At 41.5% G+C, this 23,821-nt stretch overlaps 7 protein-coding genes across 7 annotated transcripts; 2 read left to right on the top strand and 5 right to left on the bottom strand.

Annotated features, from left to right (window-relative positions):
- Window positions 1-470: 470 nt before the first annotated feature.
- N7520_003375 (uncharacterized protein) lies at window positions 471-815 on the bottom strand (the record flags this gene model as incomplete). Its single annotated transcript, XM_057137310.1, has 1 exon — window positions 471-815. The coding sequence occupies one exon, from the start codon at window positions 813-815 to the stop codon at window positions 471-473; it is 345 nt and encodes a 114-aa protein (XP_056997775.1).
- Window positions 816-1,705: 890 nt separating this feature from the next.
- N7520_003374 (DASH complex subunit DAD2) lies at window positions 1,706-2,168 on the bottom strand (the record flags this gene model as incomplete). Its single annotated transcript, XM_057137309.1, has 3 exons — window positions 1,706-1,800; window positions 1,856-1,915; window positions 1,967-2,168. 3 exons carry the CDS (start codon window positions 2,166-2,168, stop codon window positions 1,706-1,708), a joined length of 357 nt encoding a protein of 118 aa, XP_056997774.1.
- Window positions 2,169-2,406: 238 nt separating this feature from the next.
- Window positions 2,407-4,440, top strand: N7520_003373 (shugoshin family protein; the record flags this gene model as incomplete). Its single annotated transcript, XM_057137308.1, has 4 exons — window positions 2,407-2,455; window positions 2,513-2,930; window positions 2,984-3,501; window positions 3,572-4,440. The coding sequence occupies 4 exons, from the start codon at window positions 2,407-2,409 to the stop codon at window positions 4,438-4,440; spliced, it is 1,854 nt and encodes a 617-aa protein (XP_056997773.1).
- Window positions 4,441-4,889: 449 nt separating this feature from the next.
- Window positions 4,890-5,458, bottom strand: N7520_003372 (PPP1R11/YPI1 family protein; the record flags this gene model as incomplete). The annotated part of the gene is made up of 2 exons (XM_057137307.1): window positions 4,890-5,200; window positions 5,254-5,458. The coding sequence occupies 2 exons, from the start codon at window positions 5,456-5,458 to the stop codon at window positions 4,890-4,892; spliced, it is 516 nt and encodes a 171-aa protein (XP_056997772.1).
- A 541-nt stretch (window positions 5,459-5,999) lies between these two features.
- N7520_003371 (exportin CRM1) lies at window positions 6,000-9,839 on the bottom strand (the record flags this gene model as incomplete). The annotated part of the gene is made up of 10 exons (XM_057137306.1): window positions 6,000-6,240; window positions 6,313-6,484; window positions 6,557-6,962; window positions 7,016-7,245; window positions 7,298-8,540; window positions 8,613-9,325; window positions 9,418-9,489; window positions 9,549-9,621; window positions 9,679-9,708; window positions 9,774-9,839. 10 exons carry the CDS (start codon window positions 9,837-9,839, stop codon window positions 6,000-6,002), a joined length of 3,246 nt encoding a protein of 1,081 aa, XP_056997771.1.
- A 2,215-nt stretch (window positions 9,840-12,054) lies between these two features.
- N7520_003370 (uncharacterized protein) lies at window positions 12,055-14,198 on the top strand (the record flags this gene model as incomplete). The annotated part of the gene is made up of 2 exons (XM_057137305.1): window positions 12,055-12,847; window positions 12,979-14,198. The coding sequence occupies 2 exons, from the start codon at window positions 12,055-12,057 to the stop codon at window positions 14,196-14,198; spliced, it is 2,013 nt and encodes a 670-aa protein (XP_056997770.1).
- Window positions 14,199-15,014: 816 nt separating this feature from the next.
- On the bottom strand, window positions 15,015-16,194 carry N7520_003369 (porphobilinogen synthase HEM2; the record flags this gene model as incomplete). The annotated part of the gene is made up of 2 exons (XM_057137304.1): window positions 15,015-15,917; window positions 15,976-16,194. The coding sequence occupies 2 exons, from the start codon at window positions 16,192-16,194 to the stop codon at window positions 15,015-15,017; spliced, it is 1,122 nt and encodes a 373-aa protein (XP_056997769.1).
- Between the last annotated feature and the right edge of the window lie 7,627 nt (window positions 16,195-23,821).

Below are 23,821 nucleotides of genomic sequence, written 5' to 3'. Positions count from 1 at the left end.
ATTTGGATAAACCACGGGTCGATCAGGTCCGATCCCCACTTGTATACTTTTCTCTATGATCATGGGAATTATCATTTGATTTCACTTGAATTATTATTCTACATTCTGTATCTGCCATTTAAAAAGATTAAAAAAAATGCCAGTTTTGACAGTTTCCCAGTGTCCAGATTCCCTTCCCCTCGGAACATTCTGATCCGGTGTATGATGCGCCCTATTAAATCCAACGCCAATATATCACAGATATCACAGACATCACAGATGAAGTTTCAGGAAAAAAAGATAAAGAAAAATTGAGACAAAAGGGTATATACATAAGGTTCGTGAGGAGTGGGGTGAAAAACAGTCCTGTTTTTGCAAGCAATGACGCCTGGTTTGGGGGGTTTTTTGAGGATTCATTCTGTTTCCGAGATATGCAAATGATTCGTTGAGGTCGAAGGGAGATTTTTTTTTTTTTTGGATTCGAGTTCGTATTAGGAGGTTGTTATGCGTCGCTTGAGGTCTCGTACAGGATCGAAGGAGCTAGCATAGTCTCGTAGCTCAACTTGTAGGTGATCGGAGAAGGTAGTATTGGAAGTGTGACTCCGAAGTGAGGATAGAGATGTTTGAGAAGAAGAAGCAGATAGACTGCGAGAGGATCTGGACTCAGGGTGAGAGTCGAGGGTAGAAGAACGTGAGTGTGAAGCTTTTGGGGATGACTCGTCCTCTGGGGTTGGACGATCCAACTCGGCGAGACGACATGATTGAGAGCAATAAGGACCACCTAGAGTCTGACGGTCACACGCCAAACAGAAATCTAGAGACCATTCTGTGGACATGATGAGAGTGTATGTGAGAGTGTGTGTGTGTGTGTGTGTGAGAGAGAGAGAGAGAGAGAGAGAGAGAGAGAGAGAGAGAGAGAGAGAGAGAGAGAGAGAGAGAGAGAGAGTATGTGTATAATTGTGTCAAGTTGGAAGGAAGATATGAGGGGTTTATGAATGTAAATAGGCCTTGAGGAAAATCACCTCATTGCGCTTTTTTAGCTCCCTAACACCATGCCATAAGCGTCCTATCATATGGCTTGCGGGGTCCATTATGTCGTGGTTCGGGCGCTTAAGACGAAAAGGCAGAGAAGAGGGAATTATGCGAGCTGCAGGAACCTGGAAGGGGCAACCATCGGAGTTTCTCCACTTGTTGAAACATTTTATTGGTTCAAATTTGTCCAAATTAACCCTCTTAATCTGCTGACTGGCCTGAGCGTCTGTGCCTGATCACTGCATCCTTATCCCTCTAATGCTTTAATGCACTTCCCCCTCTTGGTCCCAGATTAACTTAGTTGCATATCCGTGCTCGTTCCACAGGGGTCACGCAATAAGTCTCTCCGCTAGAAATGCGGGGAAAGAAGAAGATAGGTAATTCGAAAGGGAAAGCACGCAAAAAAAAAGAAAAAAAAGGAAAAAAAACCCCTATAGAAAACCCAAACCAAGAGGATCGTGCGAGAGTAGAGTGACCCTCCCCCCAATGAGATAATCCTAGAAGATCCTTCATAAGGGATTTCGTTTCCCTCATCTTCAATGATCAGGCACTGTAAATCCGCTTATCTTGCCTTTCCTCTTCAGCGGTCCCCGCCTATTTGGGTTTAGGGTGGAGAGGGGAGGGGAGAAGAGGGGGGATGTGGTTATTTCGTAATTGCCATGCGTACCATGGCGAATTGAATTACGATCGTGGTTCATTCACCCTGGTCTGGGATGCGAACCAAGGTGGCTGGCAAACCAGAGTCACCCGGGTCCTCGGCTTGATCCGGGTCAAGCCCACCAGCTTTCTCTGCATTCGAGTTAGTGGCGTACAATCGCTGATAAGCCCTATCGCGCAAGCTTACTGGAGGCTAGACTGATGGCGCGGAGCACATTGTCCCAATTGGCAAGAACGCATGCAACGGCTGAGAATCAACATCAGTCAGGAGAACACTTGGCCGAAGAATGGAATTCACCTTCAGTGCCATCTTTCAACGTAGCAATCTTGCTCTCCAGCGCTTGCATTTGCATGGCAAGGGTCCCGCTCAGATCACGGAGCTGGCGGAGATTCTCCAACTCTGCTTTTTTGGCGGCAATGCGCGTGGTCAGAGCTGAGGATGGTTGGGGCTGACGGAATCCCCCAGGAAGCATGGAAGGTGGTCGCGACGAGTACGCCATGATTGGAATGTGGCGCGTTTCAGTGATGAATGTTTTGGCGATACGTAGAAGCTGAACGGTTGAATACAAACGAGACAAACATGAGATCACGGGATCCACTTATGAAGAAAATATGCACTAGTCTTGATTCGGACAAACGTCAACAATCGTGTTTACTTGGGAACTCACATATGAAGTTTCACTCTCTTCATCATTGTTGCACTCCCCTCCCCTCCCCACCTGGTGGCCATAGACCATCATGGCTCGGCTAAATGACTATACAGCTCCTCCAGAGTCAATCGAGGCCCGTAAGTGGAAAAAAAAAAAGAAAGCGAATGATAATTCTCATTAACACCTTGCTCTAGTCAAGCGAAGATTTGTGCGACAGAATAAAGAGATCGCGCGGGTCAATTCCATGCAGTCCCTTCGGATCCGAAGTCTAGAGTCTGAAGTCGCCCACCTGCTCGCGGAGAATGTCTCCTTACGACAACAAGTGATCAATGTCACTCAGGAGGCCGAGAGATTGGAGGCCGCGAAAATGCTCCATGCCGGGGTCTACGCGATAAAATCCCGACTTGACGCCAAGATTGCAGAGCTTAATGACCTTGCATTAGATCTTGGTATGCTTCCTCGCAAGGTTGGCACGCTAGAAAAGTCCGATATGGAGCGCCCCAAAATGGCGGGGTCGCGACCGCAACCAATAGACCCGGATTATCCTGGCGTGGAAGATGGGAAGCTGCCTGCCATTTTGGAAGATAAATGCTACCCCCGGCGTACTCTAGAGTAGGTCTCCCTTCCCCAAGTCCTTTACGAGTTATGTCCGCTAATTTATATAGACCACTAGAGATCCAGAATGTCGTGCAGATGGACTCCAGTCCCGCTCCACCTGTATTTGAGGTCGATCTAACACAGCATCCTGTCACGGAAAGCCCCTCACCTAGTCCAGCAATCCATGAAGTCCTGCCAGAGAGCCAGCTAGGCAATCCCCCGATTTCTGACCACTTTCTCCCACCCACACTCGAGACACGCAAGAAGAAAAAGAGAACAGACTCCGTGACCCCCGCAAAGAAAGATTTCACAGCGGAGGAACAGAAACCCCCTGTAGGAGACATTATACGGCCGGTGAAGTCAGGGTCCAAACGCAAATTTAGCCCAGACAAAGACGGAGCTCTATCGGATGAGGATGGACTTTCAGAAAGTGACGAGTTCCAATTCAGCCGACCTAGTCAGAGTCCACAAAGGCATGTTGACTTGTTGCAGTTGATGCATCAGGATCCTTCACCCACGAAGACCCCGGTGAGCATCAAACGTGGACCAGCCACTGGAACTATGAAACGGAAAGTTCTTGAACCGAGTATGGAATCCATTTTCCGCCTTCCTTGTTTTTTTTATATGGTGCATTTATACTGACAACCAACAATTAGAGAGTGCAAATGTCAACTTCAGCTCACCCAAGAAAGCTCGGGCATCGTTGCATTCTGATAATAAGCTCCCACTGCCGATTGTTGGCAACGAAAATACCGTGTCGCCCCAGAAACCGAAGGACTTGGAAAAACACAGAGGCCGTGGCTTGAATCAGGCGGCGCGTCGACCTCGTCCAGCGTCCGATGCTCAGAGAGAAAGAAGCTTTCAGCCCTCGATGCAGTCAGAACAACCGACTCCTACACTACTCAAAGATTCTCCAATCGTCCAGTCCGACATTGTGGTCAGTGTTGCAGATGCTGCAGCGACATCCCGATCTTCGCGACGCCGGGGAGCAGTGGTCAGCTATGCGGAGCCTAACCTGCGTGACAAAATGCGTCGCCCAACCAAAGAACTGATTGATGCGGTGGGAAGAAATGGAGCCCGCAGATCCTCAAGCTTCCTACTTGGTGCAGAAAACTCGGGTGAGGCGGGTGATCTATCTCAAGGAGAAAAGCCGACCAGCCCTTGTCCGCAGCCGAACCAAATCAAAGCCAACTCAGATTCCACTCATGAAGCAATTGATATGTCTTCCAAAGACGACGCATCAAATCAATTGTTGGAAGCAATGTCACGACGGAGGCAATCACGGCGCCACTCGTCTAATCCAAACAGCGGCACTCGCGATAAATCGCCCCCAAGGCATACCTCTGGGAATGGAGAACCACAGTCTCCAGTGTGGAAGAAATCCTCCCCCAACACAAGTCTAGCTGACATACAGCCAGATAGCTCTTTGGACAATGATGACTTCGCTGGTCAAGGTTCCAGAGTGGATGCCAGTTATCGCCGAGAGACTCGTGTGGCGGCTAGAAGGAAGAGTATGATGGTGTAAACAGACACCGGGTGCGCGGCTTGAACATTCATTTTCGTACTTGTGTATTTAATCTTTAATTGTGCCTGATGCAGTCGTGATTCAGATACCCATTGGCGTTTAGATATTGTGAATTGACAGGATATGTTGCCTTTCGCTCCAAGCTGATCATCCCTCAAGTCCTGAACATAAGAACTACTCACAGATATCTAGGTCAGTAGCCAGTGACCATTGTAGGCCTGCCTTCATTGCACCTAGCAGGTGATTCACATGCCATTGAACAGCACCCGCACAATATTATATGACATCAGAGCCCACGTTCACATTTTCTGAGGTCTCATGTGGGGGAACTTAGTCGCGTGGCCCTGTTAACCGCGCTTTCTTCCCTGCCTCGATGAATTCCTGGATTGTTGCACACATTTTGTCTCTGACGATCCCAAAATCGGATTGCTTCGCCGGGGTTTATCAGATCATGTACCGCGAGATGAATTCTTCGATGATCTGGGCATCTTCTCATATGCATTCGGGCTTGGTTTCCTCTTGGGCTTGGAATGGCGATGGCGATGTTGAGGGCAGACAGCTGAAGCTTGGTCTTGCGACTGATCGGATGCACCCTCCTCCCCTGCCAATCCCCGTCCTCGTGGATGAGAAGAATGATTATTGGGCCTGGCCCTGCGGCGGTCTATCTCACTGTCACTGTCTGAATCGGACGAACTGGAGGAAGACTCCGATTCGGAGCTGCTCTCGCCCACGGGTCGAGCTTTGTGGTAGATGCAGCAAACTAGAAACGGGGTCAGTGTGACTGACGAGTGGGAGGAAGGGAGTGAATTTTACCTTTGGAACTTTTCTTTCCCATGCCCTCGTTATCTACGACATCTTCGCTCCATCTAATGCGTCGAGAGGAGGATGGCTCTGGCGTGACGCTGGGAGCATCTTCGCCCCGCAATCGAAGGGTTCCCGATAATCGGAGGGGCAAATCTTGAGATGTTTCGGTGGTAGTCTGCTGTTGTTGATTTCTTGGTTGACGATTTTGAGACATGATGCAGGATATAAGTGTGCTCCTAGCAAAGAGAGATGATTGGGTTGTGAAGGAAGATACTGTCTTTTTTTTCTGTGTCAAAAGGCCAATCCAACGCCCGATAAGTAATCCAGTAAGATAAGACTCTCACCGCCCGCATTACCAACTACAGGAGTATGACGCATGTCCATGATATGAATTTGATTCATTGGATGTTTACATTTTTCCCACATCATGGGGTGATTCATTTGAAAAGCCATCTTCTTTAAGAGATATCAAACAAGATCATCCTAACAGTGCAAAGTACAAGAGGACCAACGGGGCGTATCCCGTGATCGAGCTCACCGCAAAAACTAACACAGGAAAGCAAGGTCAGGTCTATCATGTATGGCCCTTCTCGACTCCAGCACAATGCATCATGGTTTTTTCCCATGATTTAGAGCTCATAGAGGGACCAGCCATCGAGGCCGTCATTCCTTGATAACGACGTCGGGTTCCCCGTCCTTTCAGAGGAGCTAGTTGACATGAAATGGGGGATCTCCGACCGTAATTCTTGGTCGAGTCACAGTTCATCTTCTTGATCCATCTCCGATGGCTTCAGTAAGCCTCCAACCTTCATTGCGCGGCTCCTCTCGGCGGTTTGAGCATCCCGGACAGCCTGCTCCCTTTCTTCGGCATATAGCTCAGCGTTGTCGTCGGAGAATTCCTTCAACGAGATGAGGAAGTCACGCAGATGGGTCTTGAACTTGTTCAGATCATCGGTATAGGCGAAAAGGCCAATGACAAATTGCTGGATTTGCACTCTGCTACAATTAGTATCAACTAGGCTTAACCACTGCCCCGTGCTGGACAGAGGCGTTCGATGAGGGACATACTCTTGTAAATTCTTGAAAGCGTTCTGCAGCAAGTTGGCGACATACTGCTGGAGGAAATCCTTGTTCGAAGTGCCAACAGGGGCCTGATCTGGAGTGTAGATAGGCTCGGAGATCTTTTGCGATTCGACAAAGTAGAACATGCGGGACAAAAGCATAGCCTGGGATTTGAAGCCTAGGGTGGACCAAAAATCAGTTTTGTGCAACAGAGGTATGGAGGTTTCATTGGAGGAGTGCAAATACATACCAGCCTTGTGGTCGCTGTCGGTAAGAACGAAGAAGACATCTTGGAGAATGGGGATGTAAAATTGACGGAAGAAGATGCTTGCGGTCTGTAAGTCAGTCTCGGCCATGTTGTTCATCAATTCCAAACACATGGTGAGACCCGTGTTCTCAACCTCTCTGTTGTCATGCTTCGATGCCCACATGCAAGAATCAATAACAAATTTGAACTGGGGGCCATCAAGTTTCAGTAATGCCTGGAAGCAGTATAGATTGATGGCCTGCAGCAACTTGAAGAACTGAACACGATGTTCAGGGTACTCATGGAAGTCTTTGTTGATCATTTCCAGTGTACAGGTAAAGACGCTGTCCATGATGGCAGGGATCTTATCTTCCATTAGATTCTGTGGCCCAAGGGAGAAAAAGGTTAGCTGTGATTGCCCGTCTTTTGAGGGGAAGGAATAAAATATGGAATATCACGTACGTGGAGCTTATGAATGATGGTTGTCATGACATTCAAGACTTCCGCTTCGCGTGCATCCGGTACGTTGCGGTGATAATCAATGAGGACTGCCTCAAGAAGGGGCGGCACCATGCTTTCATTAACCATTTCGAGATCATCCGACTTCTCAACGTATGTATCAATGAGCTTCAAGATCTCCTTCTTGATGGTGCGAAGACCGCGAACTTTAGGTGTCTTGGGGGCGATTTGTCCTATGGAGATATTAGCATGCCGTATGAGTAATTCGGGTTTTGGGGGAAATACCATCGCTGGCTACAGCGTCGTTGATCAATTGACTGGAAGCGCGGTACATGTTCAACATGTCATGGAAGATGCGGCCAATCTGAGAATAGAAGTAGGTTCCAATAGATGAGCAAGCCGCAACGTTAGTCTTCATAATGTTGCCAATAATCTTGATAGTGTTAGCATCCTGGAGAATCGCAGCATTCTGGTTGGCTTCCGCGATGATCTGGTCCCAGGCCGAATTTGGCAAGGCCATCAAATTTTCAGTTAGGCGATCTTGAAGGCCCTTTTGACCTTGTGCAGAGATCATGTAGCCACATGCTTCGTAGAATGTGTGGATCTGCTGAGGAGAAAGATCCATGGTGATCTTCCTCATGTTCCGCACGATTTCCTCAATAAACGGCTCATTCTCCCCGGGTTGCAATGCAACAAAGTGTCGGCGGCACTTGTTGGCGATCTTGATGAATGTATCACAAGCCATGTCTTGGACACCTTCGTGTGTTTCGTGCATGAACTCAAATAGCTTATTCACCACAGTCTTCAAGAACTTCCAGTGGGCCTTCAAGAATCGCGGATATTGGCCCACAATGTACATGATATTACTCGCCACCACAGCTTTGTTGTCCTTTCCGCGCTTTTGCTCGGTCAGGCCTAAAAGGTCTTTGATGACAGTGACTAGGAACCGTTTCTCTGTTTCCTCGTTCATGGCTCCGGAGATAGATCCAATTGCCCAACACAGGGTATTGCAGTTCACCCAGGACCATTCGGATCCGTCAACTTGCTTCGCCAGCTTATCAATCATGATGGTCTCGGTATCGACCACATCTAAATGCGTGAGGTAGACCAAGCACTCTCGGATGGTCTTGTAGAGCTGGATTGTGTCACTCTCCTTGACGAATTCACGTACGATCTCACCTTCATCATTCTCGACGATCAATACCTCCTCGGGTCGGACCATCTTCTCGATCATGACCGTGCGGAGGTTCGAAAGAACAGTCTCGTACTTGTGTTTGCGGAGAGGGTAGTTGGCGAGGGTGCTGGGGTGAGGCGCACCCCCGTTCGCCAACCCACTGACACCCATAGTCACGAGCGGGTTGATATCCGTGATGGGGAGTTGCTGCATCTCCTCATAAAGTTCTTGCACCAACCGAGTCCAGTAATCCAAGCAAATCTTAAACACCTCTCGGTCATCAATCTGGCTAACACGAATGAGGTAAAAGTGGGCGTGCGTAAGATAGTCTTGGTTGGGGAGCTTCTCGATCAGCTATAAAATTGCAACAATAGCGTTAGTACTGAGCCCGGTTCGCAGGGATGCGGGGAATTGGTTGGAACATACGTCTAGGTGGGCGCTGAAAAAGCTCGACAGGAAAAGTGCCAGATTCGATACAAACTCCTGGTCTCTGCCATTGCTCTGCGCGTAGGTCTCTTTCAGGTCCATGGAAAGAGGGATTACGGTGGAGACGGTAGTCAGAGTCTCGGTGAACATATGAACCAGTCTCTCATCATAGTTATACGGAGCACCAATTTGCAGGCCGCCGATTTCGGTGAGACACTTGAGGGTGACATTTCGGAATTCGGGGGTGCCCAAGAATCGCGTCAAGAGAGTATTAATAATTGGGGTTTCAAATATGTAGCCCAGGGGAATCCAGTTCAGGAAGCGCAAAAGGGTTTCCAGTGTTGCCTTGACCAGGCTCGGTTGGTTCGCGGTGTTGAGAACCTCGGAGCAAAGTTGGAAGATAGAAGCGAACTCCTGGGTCATGGATGTTTTCAAGTTTCTGGCCTTAACCGACGTCATCTGGTCTTGTGAAAAATCAAAGACCTCCTCGGATAACAGGCGCAGAATAGCCATGTTGTTTTCACAGATGGAGAGACTGGAGTGGCAAGAGGAGATTATCTCGTTGATGAAGGTCGGCCAGTTGTGCGGCCATTCCTGCTTCAAGATCGAGACCAGGACAAGGTTGAGTTTGTTCACGAAAGCACGTTCAGACCGGAGCTTCTCCTCGGAGCCAGAGTTTTCGATGATGAAATTGACGATGAAATTTCGAATTCCTGAGATTAACGAGTAAATGCATCAGCAAAAGTCACTCAAAAAAACAAAAGAAGGTCAAACGGGAGATGGGAGGGGACATGTTGAACGCTACCTTGACACTGGTCTCTCGGAAGGACCTTCCACCGGGTCATGATCACATCGTCAAGAACCTGAAGAGCGATGTCTGGCAACGGGTAAGCATATATTGCGATCGGAGCTACGGTAAGGGGAAAAATCACGCACATTTGGTCTGGGGGTATGATGCTTCCTGTAGGATGTTGCCAACAGTTACCCAGGCATCAGGATTTTGCTTGAACTAGATCGACATGTAAGACTTGAGCACTAAATCGCGTTGTGGATAAGGCACGCTTACTTCGGTGAGGGTCTGCTGGGCTTGTTTTTGCTGCGCATCGTCAGTTTCCAATATTTCCTGGTTCGTATATTATCCTCAAGTCCACTTGAACTTACCACGTCGCCCTTGCCTTCGAAGAAAGCGCGGACCGTGCTGTCCAGCTCTTGCACGGAAACAGACATCACGCCGCAAAGATTGGCGCAGTCGCCGGGATCACGAAGTCGTCACGGCAATCCCCAATGGAAAGATAAAAATGGAAAAAGAAACAGAGTGTCAACAGAGGTCCCAGCAAGGAATTGGCAGGGACGTATGAGTGCGCGTCACCGTTGGAGATGGAGAGCGGAAGAATTGGTTGAAGAGGGGGAGGGGGAGATGTTAGGTAGAAAGAGTGAGAGGGAAGGGGAGAGAGGACTGGTGGGGTAGCAAATATGGACTCTTGGAGGGGCTTGGAGAGTCAGCAGATTATGCTTCTTTACACAAAATGGAGCACCCAAGCTTTCGCAGTAATGATCGACGGGAACTCCCAGGAGCTGAGTCAAAGTCAGTTGTGGGATAGAAAAGACGAAGTCATCAACACTGGCGGTGAAGCGCGTCGTTTCGACTTAGGACGGGGAACTCGGGATCTTAGTCAGCCAAGCTCTCCCGGTCGCTTCCCATGGTTCTACAATCGAAGGAGAGAGAGGAGGGGGTTGGGTGAAAATGAAGAAGAGAATAGAAGAGAATGAGAAAAGGTATAGTGATGTACAATGATACTTACTATACATTAGTAGAAAAATTTAGCTCGGCTGTAGGGAAGGATAAGGGACTAGGCCTTTCACAAGTTGCCTGATACAGTCGATTAGTATATACATACTATATACATCAGCACTCTCCTTAGACCGATTGATGATAATTTGTTAGTATGATTTCTCACTTTTTTCAAAATAATCTTTTATATCTAAGGATCTAAGAAGATATACTAGATTATGGATATACCAGATGGCAGATACTAGGCCAAGTGACTCAGACCCATGTATATTCCTGATCAAATTAAAGTAAATCAATAACAATTATGTATGATACATAGTAAACCTGATTTATCTTATATAAAAATATAATTTAATAGACTTGGGGTGTAGAGAGATGTAAGAGAAGTATGGCGTACACTTTATAAGTATTAGGCTCTGGGGAAAATAGTTAATAAAGAAAATGACATACAGTACATTACAAGTCTATATATATGTGTCCTGTACGGACCTTGTGTATACTATTTGTAAAAGAGGGGGGAAAGTATGTGATGGCGGGTGACCAGCTGATAAGCGATGCATAACCGCCCAATGCGCCCACACGCCAAATGGCTAAAGTGGTATCGCGCCCGCTTCCAGACCGCCCAAAGCCGCCCGATTAGCCCCACTAAGAGGGACACGGGGCGCCTGGGAACGCGCGCCATTGTCGCTCCCGTTCGTTTGGGAAATTGTTGTCTCAGTCACTCACTCATATGGCGCCTACGTCTTCCGATTGGTAGCTTATATGTGACGTCCTTGCCGATCCCGCGCCAACTTCCCTTTTCTTTTGCCCCCCGGCTTCTTCTTTCAAATATTTAATTTCGATTAGGGGCCATTGAGAGAGAGAAAAAAATCATAGAGAAAATAGTAAGAGAAGGGAAAGAGAGAAAAGGGTTAAAAAATGAAGGTTAAAAAGTTGAGGGGCAAAGGGCATCATTCATTTCCCTCTCTCTCTTACTCCTATACATTGTAACTATTAGTACGGAGTAGTTAATGTAAGTTCTTTTCTTTCTATATTTTTAGCCCCTCTTTCCTCGTTCCTTTCTTCTTTCCTCTTTCCTTTTCCTTTTTCTTTCCCTTCTTCTTTCTCTCCCTTATACTCTCTCTTTCTCTTTTCCCCCTTCTCTCCCCCTACCTTTCCCACCATATTTCTTTTATCTAGTTCCCGTTTACTCTACCACCTATAGGGCCCAATTTCATCTTCTACTTATTATCTTTTATTGAACCAAGAAAAGGAACTGGTCTCTGTTCTCTATTCTCTGATCTGGGAATTCTTCTCTCTCTGGTAAAGGTGTGTTTGGTCCTGGGCGCCACGGAAACCCGCCCACATCTCCCACGCCCCACTCCAGACAAGGTTCACGCGATCTATCTGGGGAGTAGGAGAACGGGATTCTGAATCCGTACGCTCTCCGGAAGGTAGAGAGAGAACAAAACCCAAAAAAAAGAAAAAACAAAGAACTGACAAGCGCGGGGATCATAACAACCCCCTCGTGTTTCTATTCTCGGCAATTTCCCGGCGCGCGTCTGCGGGTAAGACCCGTGGCACAGCGCATCGCTTTTGACAGGGCAAAGTAAAAGGCGCGGCGTAACAGAAAACACAACGCCAACCTCTGTTGGAGAAAGGGGTGGGCAAATGACAGCTATAGTCACTGTTCCAGCCATGAGCAGCCATGATTCTGGTGCAGAGGCAGGAACTGAGCACAGTCCATCCCGCTTCACCGCGGTTAATGGCAAGGACTCGTCCGTCTCCAAGGTCAATTCTTTTCCAAAGGATAGAGACACCTCGCCAGATTTCAAGGCTATGCCCGAATCAGAAAGTCCGGAGCAAGAGCACAGCCCGGAAGACCACGGGTCGCAACGATCATCGCTGGAGGCATCTGTTCACACCCATAAGCGCAAGAGATCCAACTCTTCCTCTCGGGAACATGAGTCGAGACATCCATCCGAGCTCCACGGCACGGTCAGGGGCTCCAAAGGTAATCCCACCGAGTTGAGTGCGCCCCCCAACTCCAACGGGGCGGGTTCAGGATCAGTCTCGGATTTGGAACCGGCTCCCCATGGCCCATCCCGATCAGACCCCCATGAGTCCTCCCGGATATCTTCTAATGGACCATGGCCTGAATACGATACTCAGTTGGCGAGTCAAGCCCAGAGGGTCCAGCAGATCGATGCCTCTGATGCCCAACTGGCCGATGCACTCCAAAGAGAAGCACATTCCCTGGACCCCAATCACCGAAACATGAACGCATCTCGGTCAACCCCGGCCCCCACGGTGCAATCATCCTCGTCACCTCCATATTCCTCGGAGCGACCAACAACGGCGCAGATGGCGCCCAAACGCAAACGAGTTTTTAGCAACCGAACCAAGACCGGCTGTATGACGTGTCGTCGTAGGAAAAAGAAATGTGATGAACAGCACCCAGCCTGTAAGTATTTACTGCAGCCTTTCTTCTTCCTTTTCTCCTTCTTCATCGTACGCCCAAATTCCATTCATTATGGAAAGCAGCAGGTCATGGTGGCTTTGCTTAAAGGGCGTCATGTTAACAATTGATACCAGGTAACAACTGCCTTCGTGGGGGCTTTTTGTGTGAAGGGTACACATCGCGGAACATGTGGCAGAAGCCTTCGAATTCGAAGCCACCAATACCCTTACAGTCAAAAGAAGAATGTCCCGAATCCAGTGATCAAAATATCCCAGAGAATCAGGACCGGCATTTGTCAGAGCAAATGGAACGGAAAACGCGACCAATCGTGGAAGACGAGCGATCTGCTCCACAATATAACACCAGCGCCACCGACCCTGTCTCCAAAAATCACATGTTATGGCCCAAACGACTTTGGTCTAATCCGGGTCATTCGGGGCCAGCATATCCCCCGGGGCACGTGGCCAAGGGAGATTATAGAGAGGTCTCGTCCATCCATGAACTCCCTCGGGATGTACCCTCCAAACCGGATTTCCCTGGGGTGCCTCTGATTCGAGAAATCTCTCATGGACCGTCCCCGAAAACTAATGGGCCTCTACTGTTTCAGGGAGCGGTGGCACCGTCAACGCCTGCCACGTCGTTAGACACTAATAGCCCCCAAGTGCAGGCTCGAATGGCCCTAAGCATTGAAAACCAGTTATCTAGTCGCATGGCGAGCATTGAAGACACCGAGATGGACAAAATGATCAAAGGCGACCTCTACCGGCCATTTGATGTGTACCTCGTAGAGGAAAGAGACCGATGCCGACGCGCACTCGCCCGATTCAACAACGCCTGCAATCCTCTCAGCGGGCTCAGCTCAAAAGAACAAAATCGTCTCCTCAAGGAGATTCTGGCAGCCCAACCCCCTTGCACCCTGAAGCCTCCAGGGTCTCCGGGTATGTCCAGCCCGACGATGCGACGTCCGACCCCTAGTCTCGGACCGGGAGCGATTGTGGAGTCACCATTCACCTGCCACTATGGGTACCTTAGCATTGGAGAAGACGTGATGATCTCCCATGACTGTGTATTTGTTGATGATTGCTTTATTTTCGTGGGCGCTCATACCTGGGTGGGGTCTAATGTCACCATTCTCACCACCATGGCACATTCTAGCATGCAGGAGCGAAAAGGCACACAAAGCCGATATCAAGGCCGCCGCGTCCGTATCATGGAAGACTGCTATATTGGAGCAGGATGTACTATCTATCCCGGAGTGACACTTGGCCGAGGGGCCTACATTGCTCCCGGAGAGGTCGTTCGAAGTGATGTGGTCCCTTATGGCTTTCAAGGGTTCAAGCCAAACTATATGTGAGATGTTGGAATGTTACAAGCCACGGTTCTTATGTTTAATGATTCCCGGATTTCTTTGCCTCTTCTCTTTCTTGTGGATCTTACCTTTTCCTTCCTTTATATTCCTCTTTTTGTCTTTCTTAATGTACATGATTCTGGGGCGCTCTGGGGAACTCTAGGGGGCAGCGGAGCCAAGCGAATTGTTGCACAGTACATATATAATCCCCTCGGTTTATTCCAATGGTCTTCCCCTTCTCTTTTGAGGGGGACTTCTCAGCTTAGAATACGCATTGAATATATGAAAGGCTATTCTTACTACCCATATTACTTATGCAATCCTCTATAGCCGAATCAGAAACCTAGATGTATTTGGCACTAGTAGCCTCATATATACATATAATTATAATACCAAGGTATATAATAAATAGAACTTTACATCAAAAAAGGAAATACAATGAGGGTACTCAATTTGAAGCCTGCATGTGAGACATTTGCAACTTATTCCAACCCGTTTAGAGAGAAACACGTCAGCAAATTAGGGACTACGAATAACAATTTCTTGGGTATGTATTGACTTTTATTTTTGGTACAAAGTACTCTCATCAGAGAAAAAAGGTATTGAGATGAGATTCATGATATGGTAAGTTGGACTTCCTTAGTTCTCTTTTAAAACATTGCGACAATAAGAGAAACAAGTCACAAGGGGTATCTATCTTGATTTTAGGAGCGAGGGATTTCCGGTAACGCGATGCAGTTGGATGTACAGTCCTCAGCCTCCCTAGGGCGTGGACTGGCGACGATTGGAGCCATGTCGGAATTGCGGAAGAGGACAAGTTACTTAAAGCCAATCCAGGAATTCTGGGACAAAGTAGCTAACCACAATCCCTGCTCCCGCCCTTAGAATCCCTTCAGTGCTTTCAAAGGCCATGGCTTTTAGGTCGAAAACGCCTGCCTTCGCAGCCGCGTGAATCATAGCGAATTCACCACTAACTTGATATGCCGCCACTGGGAGATCCTGAGCAAGGTCTTTTGCGTCACGAATAATGTCCAGGTAGCTGCTGGCCGGCTTGACCATGATAATGTCCGCACCCTCATTCATGTCACGCTGAATCGCCCGTCGGGCAAGTCCTCGACCACCCGGGGGGAGTTGATAGCAACGGCGATCTCCAAATGAAGGACATGACCCGGCCGCATCACGGAAGGGGCCATATAGACAGCCGCTAAACTTTGCACTGTACGACATCAAGAGCACCCGGTGGGCCAGACCCGCCTCAATCAGTTTGAGCTTAATCCCACGCACTCTTCCATCATTCATGTCGGACGGCGCAACACAGTGGGCACCCGCGACGGCGTATGCTAATGCCACATCAGCGATGCGGTCGACAGATTGTGCATTGTCTAGTGTCCCGTCCTCCCGAAGGATTCCACAATGACCATGAGATGTGTACTCGCAAAGGCAAACATCCGTCGTGATGTAAAGTTGGGGAAGCCGAGAGCGCAGCAGCCGGATCGCCTGTATAACAGGACCTTCCGGGTCATCGGCAGCCGTTCCAAGAGCATCCTTGGCCGAGGGGTGCAAGGGGACACCAAAGAGCATGACCGAACGAAGTCCTTTTCGGACTAGAGGGGCCAGGAAAGGAATAAGGCGATTGACACCTCGGCGGTACTGGTTAGGCAGAGACGGAATCGGGCTCTCTTCGTCCGGATTGTCGGTGATGAATAGCGGGTATATAAGCATTTCCTGGAAAAGTCTAGATGAGATTGGATGCAACCGTGATATTGGGAGTTTAAGTACTTACTTTGGTCAACTGCCTCTCTGCCTGCCACGATCGACTTAATGGGTGGCTGTATCCAGCATGGAGTTGGCTAGAAATATCCCCAGATATGCTGACACTCGTGGCTGTTGTACTCGTGTAGGAACGAGCGGTACGGGATTGAGCACGCGAAATCTGCGAGCCCCGCTCGTCGGCATTGGAATCCCGGAAAGCGAGATCAGAGACCAGATTAGAGAATGACATGGTTTTAGTATCAGGATCGTGAGTCGACTGTAAAATCCCAGGGTATAACAGGAATAACGAAGGAAAGGAAACGCGGGTGGCGGGAGTTGAACTGGGCGGGTACGGAGTAAAAAGCGAATCTGTCAGCCGAGGCGCGGGTAAGGCGAATGACAATCAATGTGATTGGCGGGGAAGAAAGAACATTAATAATAGTGATCACCTTGGAGATAGTAACCTTTTTCTTCTTCTTTTTTCAGTGTAGCAATACCCAGGCATCTTTAAGAGTAGTCAATCATCCAAATTTGCCCTTCAGACAGATCAACCAGAGACCCCAGGACCTTGATCCCAAGGATGCTAGCCACTTTTAAAGACAAGTCCATGAACAGTTGAAGGACTATGAATGGGCTTGACATCTGACCTGCTTTCTAAATTATGCTAGTGAAACCGCGGACATTAGATCATATACCTTGGTTGGATCCATTAGCTTTTTGCGATCTTTATTGGATAAGTAGGGCTGATTTATCCGAAGTCGATGTATACTTCTAAAACCCCTTATCGATATCTCTTTATAATACATAAGATAGAGTAATAATAGGTTTATTAAGATATTAGGGTAGTAAATATCATATTGACTACGGTGTTTGGGAGTGACCGGACTGACCATATGACCAGCCTGGCCGTGCGTGCACTAGTAATTGATAGTAATTGCTGTCCGCTAAAAACTGATAAGCCAGGTACGTTCCCCGGCCATTACCTAGGTATTCTAAAGAATTCTTCTCCTAGTTCCTTGAGTGCCTATGAGCATAATTCAGCCTTACGACATCATGCCAATATCATAAGCATAGAGAGGTCTCAAAGCCTCCATCGAGCTATATATTAACGAACGAATAGAGCGAAAGCACGTTTAAAACCGGATCTCCCAGCGATGCGCACGTGGGAAGAAGGCCGCCCAGCAGCTTTATCTAGTGAAGTTCCGCGACTTACTCAAGAAAAGCGTAATGGACACACAGGGATCTAATATTGCTATTTAATGCTTATATAGGGCTCCTATAGGAGAACGAACGTCTCAGTAAGGCGTTACTTGTAATGCGAGAGAAGTTGCTTAGCATCAGTAATAGATATGCTGGCTTTTTCAGATCATCATTAATATTATTCTTCTTCATATTAATACTGTAAATAGACTTGATATATTGAAAAAGATTTAACATTATAGTTTTGATAGTTTCAATAAAGAAATTCAGTCTGCAAAATATTATTATGAGAGTAAAGCTAATTAAATTAATTTAAATAAAAAGTTGGTTTTAATCAATTGAAGAATCTTTTAAAAAAACCTAACATACATCGAATATTCATTGAGATCTTGGATTAAATTAGCTATTAATTAATGTTTAAACTAGTTAAGATTCCAATTATATGATATCTATTATAGGCCAGTACCTAATATTACCTTTATAAACAAAAGTGTAAGCCTAAGCCTAACCTAATAGGCTTTTTTCGGCCTATTGCTACCTGATTCTGCCTGATTTTTTAATATAAACTACTAACTTATCTCTATTATTTACCTACGTTTTTGTAAAAATACATACTACTTACCTTACTTTCTACCTTCTTATATATGTTTTTATAAAATATCCCTATTTATAGATAGATAGTATATATCTTTATTAGTATAATAGCTATTTTTAATAGATAAGGGTAGGGTATATAGTATATTATGAGTAATAGTTAATAGCCCTACTCAGATATAAAGATATATATCTTATATATATATACTCTTACTATTTTTCTAGTTATCCTGTCTTTAGTACTAAATTTACCTAAAAAGTGCGTTTTAAAACTATTCTAAAGTAGAATCTAATGAAATAGACCCTCTTTATCGATATTCTTTATTCAATTTATTATAAATAGCTTAAAACAGTATGAAAGTTCAGATAAAAGATTAGAAATACTAGACTTAAATAAACCTTACTAAATACTAGCCCTAGTTAGATCTATTGATCCTTTTTATCTTTACATTTCTTTACTTTTTCTTCTCTAATTCTTCTCTAATTCTTCTCTTATTTATCTCTTATATTGATGTATCTTAAATCTTATTTTATAGTAATAGTATTAATAGTATTAATCTTTCTAATTCTATATTATTATTTTTATCTTTCACACTATCTTTAATTGTATCTCTTATCCTATCTAAATTAATCAAGTAAATTAGGGTTAATAGTAAAGAATATATACTTTAGACTAGAAAATCTAAGATTAGATACTTATACTATAAAAAATCTGTATTTATCTATTATAGAGTCTTTTTATTAGTTTATTATAGTCCTATATAAAATAAAGAATATTACTATCTATACTATTTTCTTAATCTATAATAAGCTATTCATTTATCTAGAAGCTTTAATCTAGAAACTAGAGTAAAAAACGATAAGTTTTATCTAATCTTTTTTTATTGAAAAGATAATATCTTCTCTTTAGATTCTATAGAAATAGTATATACTTTAGATTTTAGAAATAGCTAAGATTAAGCTATCTAAGTATTATATTTAAACTAATAGCCCTAATCTTAATAATCTATATATATAGGATAATTTTTATCTCTTAATATAAGCTCTACTTTTTTAAACTATTAATTAGTTAGATTAAGATTATATTATGTAATATAAGATAAGTTTTAAAGCTAAGAAAGCTTAATAACTCTATCTCTAGATAAAACTTTATTAGATATTTAATAATTTTAGAGAGAAAATAAGACTAAATATCTAATTTTTATATAAATTATATATAATATCTTCTCTATCCTAGCTATAGATACTAAAATAAAAAGACTTTTTAATTTAGTATATAATATTTACTACTATTAATATAGTTATCTAAAGATAAATATAATTAAAGATCTTATACTCTATAGTTATATTATCTAATTTAAGATAGAAGAGACAGAGCTTACTTTTATCTAATCTTTAGATATCTTTAATAAAGAAGAAAAGAATAAAATTTAGATAAAAAAGAGTAATATTAGTAAAATTAGTAATATTAAGAAGAGTAAGAATAAGAATAAGAGTATAAAAGAGAGTATAAGGAAGAGTAAGAATAAGAATAAGAGTATAAAAGAGAGTATAAGATTAAAGAGAAATTTATCTATATCTTATATCTCTACTTATATATAGAAGCGCTCTAATTAGCTAATTAGATTTTATTTAATTAATTAGGTATTTTTAGTTATTATTTATTATTTATTATTAAATTTTATTAGATTAATAAGGGTTACTAATTTCTATATAAATAAATAACTCCTAAAATTTTAGATAATAGAAATTGTATATATAAAACCCTATCTCGTAGTAATAAAACTATACATTTTATATAGTATCTAATAGCTAGAATACTAAAAATATAGTATATCTTTTAAGTATATTAATTACTTATAAATATATATTCTAGCGTTAATATAGGAGGTATAATAGGAATATTCTATTCTAGGTATTATATAAAGTATATAGGGGAAAGCCTCTAGTATATATAACTTACTTTACTATATACCGCCCTTAATCTCTCTTTACTACTTACTTCGCTTAGAAGAAGACTATCGCGCCCTCTTAAGAATAGTTTGTAAAAAATAAAAATAATTAATATTCCTTAACTACTATTAGACCCTATAACTTTAGGACACTAAGGCCTTAATAAGTAAAAGGGATAGACTAGATATAATTAAGGAATAAGAAATAGAAAAAGGGATCTCCTACGAAGACTACTTTATAATCCCCCTAGTATAATTTTACCCCTTTTTTATATAATTAGTCTTAAACCTATTATATGAGAATTTCTCCACATACTCCCTAAAGATCTCACGTACCCCCTCTAACCCGATTCGGCCATTGATCTAAGTACCCCCTAAGTACCGATACTTTTTCTGCCACACTTATAATATGATTTCTCTCTCTATATACGTGCTTTGATCTCAATGAATTCGGTTATAATATTCAGCACATAAATCATATATTATCAACGATTTTTGATACAATTAAAACTCATTAATCTAACCTCGCTGCCTCTGAGTCCCCACATCCAACATTCAAAACGCGAGGACTCCTATCATATAGTGCGGTATATCTGGTACTAGACCTATATCTGTATTACAGAATCTACCATGTCCTCGCTTTATCGGACTCTGCCCCTGCTGAGTCCTAGCAGAGAACGCTGAGTGTGCTATGGCGGTTCCTGTGTCTACCGTGAATATTGCATTCTATTAAAAAGCATACAGAACTCGGTCAATTCCTAGCCATTACAGCTTAGAGATCATATAGTCTACAGGGTCATAGTCTCAGAAAGCATTAAGTAACTCGGGATTTGGCTCCCTAACTTTGGGAGTCAATTTATATAAAGAGGTGAGATAAAATACTTAGGGGTACTTGGACACAATGGCCGAATCGGGTTAGAGGGGGTACGTGAGAACTTGAGGGAGTACGTGGAGAAATCCTCTATTATATTAGCTTCTAAAAAGAACTAATTAGTTACTTCATTAGCTCTACTTTCTAATAGGGTACCTATTATATTATAGGGACTTAGGATCCTCTTAAATAAAACTCTTAGCTACTCTATACCGCTGGAGACTTAATCTTATTAATATACCTTCCTAGAGTTACTATCTTAATATCTATATATAAGCTAAGATAAATTCTATCTTTTTTTTAATTCCTTTCTATAGCGCCTAAGATATCTATATCTTATTTTTAATACTAAATTCTATAATATATCTAGTGTAACTATAGTTTCTTCTTCTAATATAATCTACTATATAGAGATAGATAGACTATAGAAGAATAAACTATATAGGAATAGCGCTATATAGGGGAATTAATAGTATATAATTCCGCTACTTAATTACTTTCCTATCTTATTTTTATATCTCTATATTATATCTTACTATAGAGATTATGAGAGATAATCTATAATACTATATTAATATATATAACTAATATAATTAGTGATTTAAGCTACTTTAGTAAGGTTTAATATACTATTATAGTAATTATTAACTCTAGAAGAGCCCTATATAGTAGCTGATATTAGAGTATAATATATTTCTCTCTCTCTCCCTCTCTCTCTTTAGTATATCTTTTGTAAATCATATAAGAATAGTATCTTTACTCTAATAGGCTATAATAGGCTTATTAAACCCCAATAATAAATAATAATAAATAATAATAAATAATAATAAATAATAATAAATAATAATAAATAATAATAAATAATAATAAATAATAATAAATAATAATAAATTTAATATAAAGTATAATTAGATTAGTCTTTAAATTCTATAAAAAGAATATAACTATTATTAAAAGATATAATCATTAGACCTAATCCTATTTAGAGGAAAAATAGCTACTTAGCTAAATTAGTATATAATAATAGAGAATAAACTCTAAATAAATAAATAATATAATAAAATAAAGAGGTTTTAAAATAGAAATATACTAAATTATTAATAAATTATAATATCCTTATTATATTCTTAGATATACTTATTTAAATTTATAAACTTAATATACATATATCTACTTAAATTATTAATAACTTATAGATTTATACTAGATTTAATAGATCAGACTCTATTTATTATAGTTAAGCTAAATTTTATTAAAATATTATTAATCAAGTCTTAAAATAAATAGATAGATATAATAGATTAATTATAAGGAGATAGAAAAGTAATAGAATAATAAATATTTCTTGCTTAAAAAATATTATTTATTAGATATAAATTAAAAAAGCTAGATATAGATACAATTATGTGTTAAATATATAAATTTCTATTTATAATTTAATTTATAAGGATTTAATAATAGAATAATTCTTAATCTAAGTTATAACTAGAAATTAAGAGAAAAAGAAAAGCTATTTAAATAAATTTTACTTTTATTAGTTAATATTAGGACAAATAAAATCTGATCTATAATTATAGTTTAATACTCGATCTTCTAAAAAACTACTTACTTTACTATTTATTACCCTTAATAGAGATTTTACTACTTATTTTACTATCTATTACCCTTAATCTCCTTTTTATTATTTACTTTACTTAGGAGACTACTGCGCCCCCCTAAAAATAGCTTAAAAATGATAAATAATAATTAATATTCCTCTAGCTATTTAGCCCTATTAGACTTTAGTAAAGCATATAGGCTAGCCAGCCTATTATAGGCTTTAGTAGGCCTATCTAAGCCTATAGATCTATAAAAAGCCTATATACTATAGACCTACTTTAAGTACCCCTCATAAAAGAAGATAAGGACTAACTAAGCTCCTAGGAATAAGTAACATAGTATAGTTATATAGACAGCTATAAAGCTTACTAATTGAATACTAAGTAAGAGACTAGTAGAATAGGTCTAGATAGAAAATCTACTATCTAGGTTACTCTAGATAAAGAATAGTAATATTTATTATCTATACTATTTACAGTCTCTAACTTACTATTATAATATATACTTATTATTATACTATAATAGTACTTAATAAGCTAGAAGTAGCTACTAAGTATGAATGCTAATTATCTACTAAGATAATATAATCTATCTAATAATACTATATAGTACATAGAGGGCTTAATTAAATAAATCTATCTAATATATCCTATTAAGTCTATCCTATAGATCTAAGCTTATATAAAGATTTAATAATAACTAATAATAATAAAATTATAAGATTAAGACTCTAAGATTAAGTATTATCTTAGTAAATAGATCTATAATAAATAATATTTACTATAACTAATTAGTATTATATAAAATATAATCTATCCTATCTTTATAGAATATATATATGAATAGTATCTAATATACCACTAATATTAAGAAAAGTATCTATAATAGAGAAGCTAGCTAGAGCTTAGGATAACTAAAAGAATAAATAAAAAGAAAGAGTTACTAAACTTAAGAAACTAGTAATTATACTCTTAGACTATATTATATTATTAGATACTTAAGTTATTAAAGTAATTTATAAGCGGGTCGTATATATAAGTAGGTCGCGTACCTAACTATACCTATTATTTTAAAAGGTATATACTACTACTAAAACGCTAATATTAAAAAATAACCTATTTATATCTATTTAGATAATATATATATTTATGCCCTATAATTCTATACTTAGAATACTTTGGTAACACCCTAGTTTACTATACTAAAGGTACTATAAGCGCTTCCTCTAGAGATAGTATATCTATTTTAACGATCTCTAGGGGTATATTTAGGGCCTATATAGCCTCTCTATTAGTAATTATATCTGGATTTTAGACTTATTTACTCTTCTAACCTCTTTTTTTCTTTATTTTCTCAGCTTCTATACGTAATTATTTACTCTTATACTTAGTAAAGATAGTACGATCTATCTACTTTCTAATATTTATAGCTTTTTACTAGCTAATAAAAAATATATTCTATAGATATAGATAATCTTTCTATATAATTTTTATGATATATTTTAATAGTTAAAATCTATTTCTATGGCTATATTTCATTTAAGGGCGTTTTAGCTAAAAATATACTACTAGCGCTTCTAGGAGGGGTAGAGGTTTTTAAATAGATATTAAGCTTTAAAAGTAAATCTATAAAATTATATAGATATACCCTAGTAGCTTAAA

The sequence above is a fragment of the Penicillium odoratum genome, assembly GCF_028828045.1.
Source record: "Penicillium odoratum strain IBT 22623 chromosome Unknown utg000003l_segment0_segment0, whole genome shotgun sequence".
NCBI lineage: Eukaryota > Fungi > Ascomycota > Eurotiomycetes > Eurotiales > Aspergillaceae > Penicillium > Penicillium odoratum.
The sequence above is the reverse complement of the archived record's forward strand: the minus strand, read 5'-3'. Positions and strand labels throughout refer to the sequence as shown.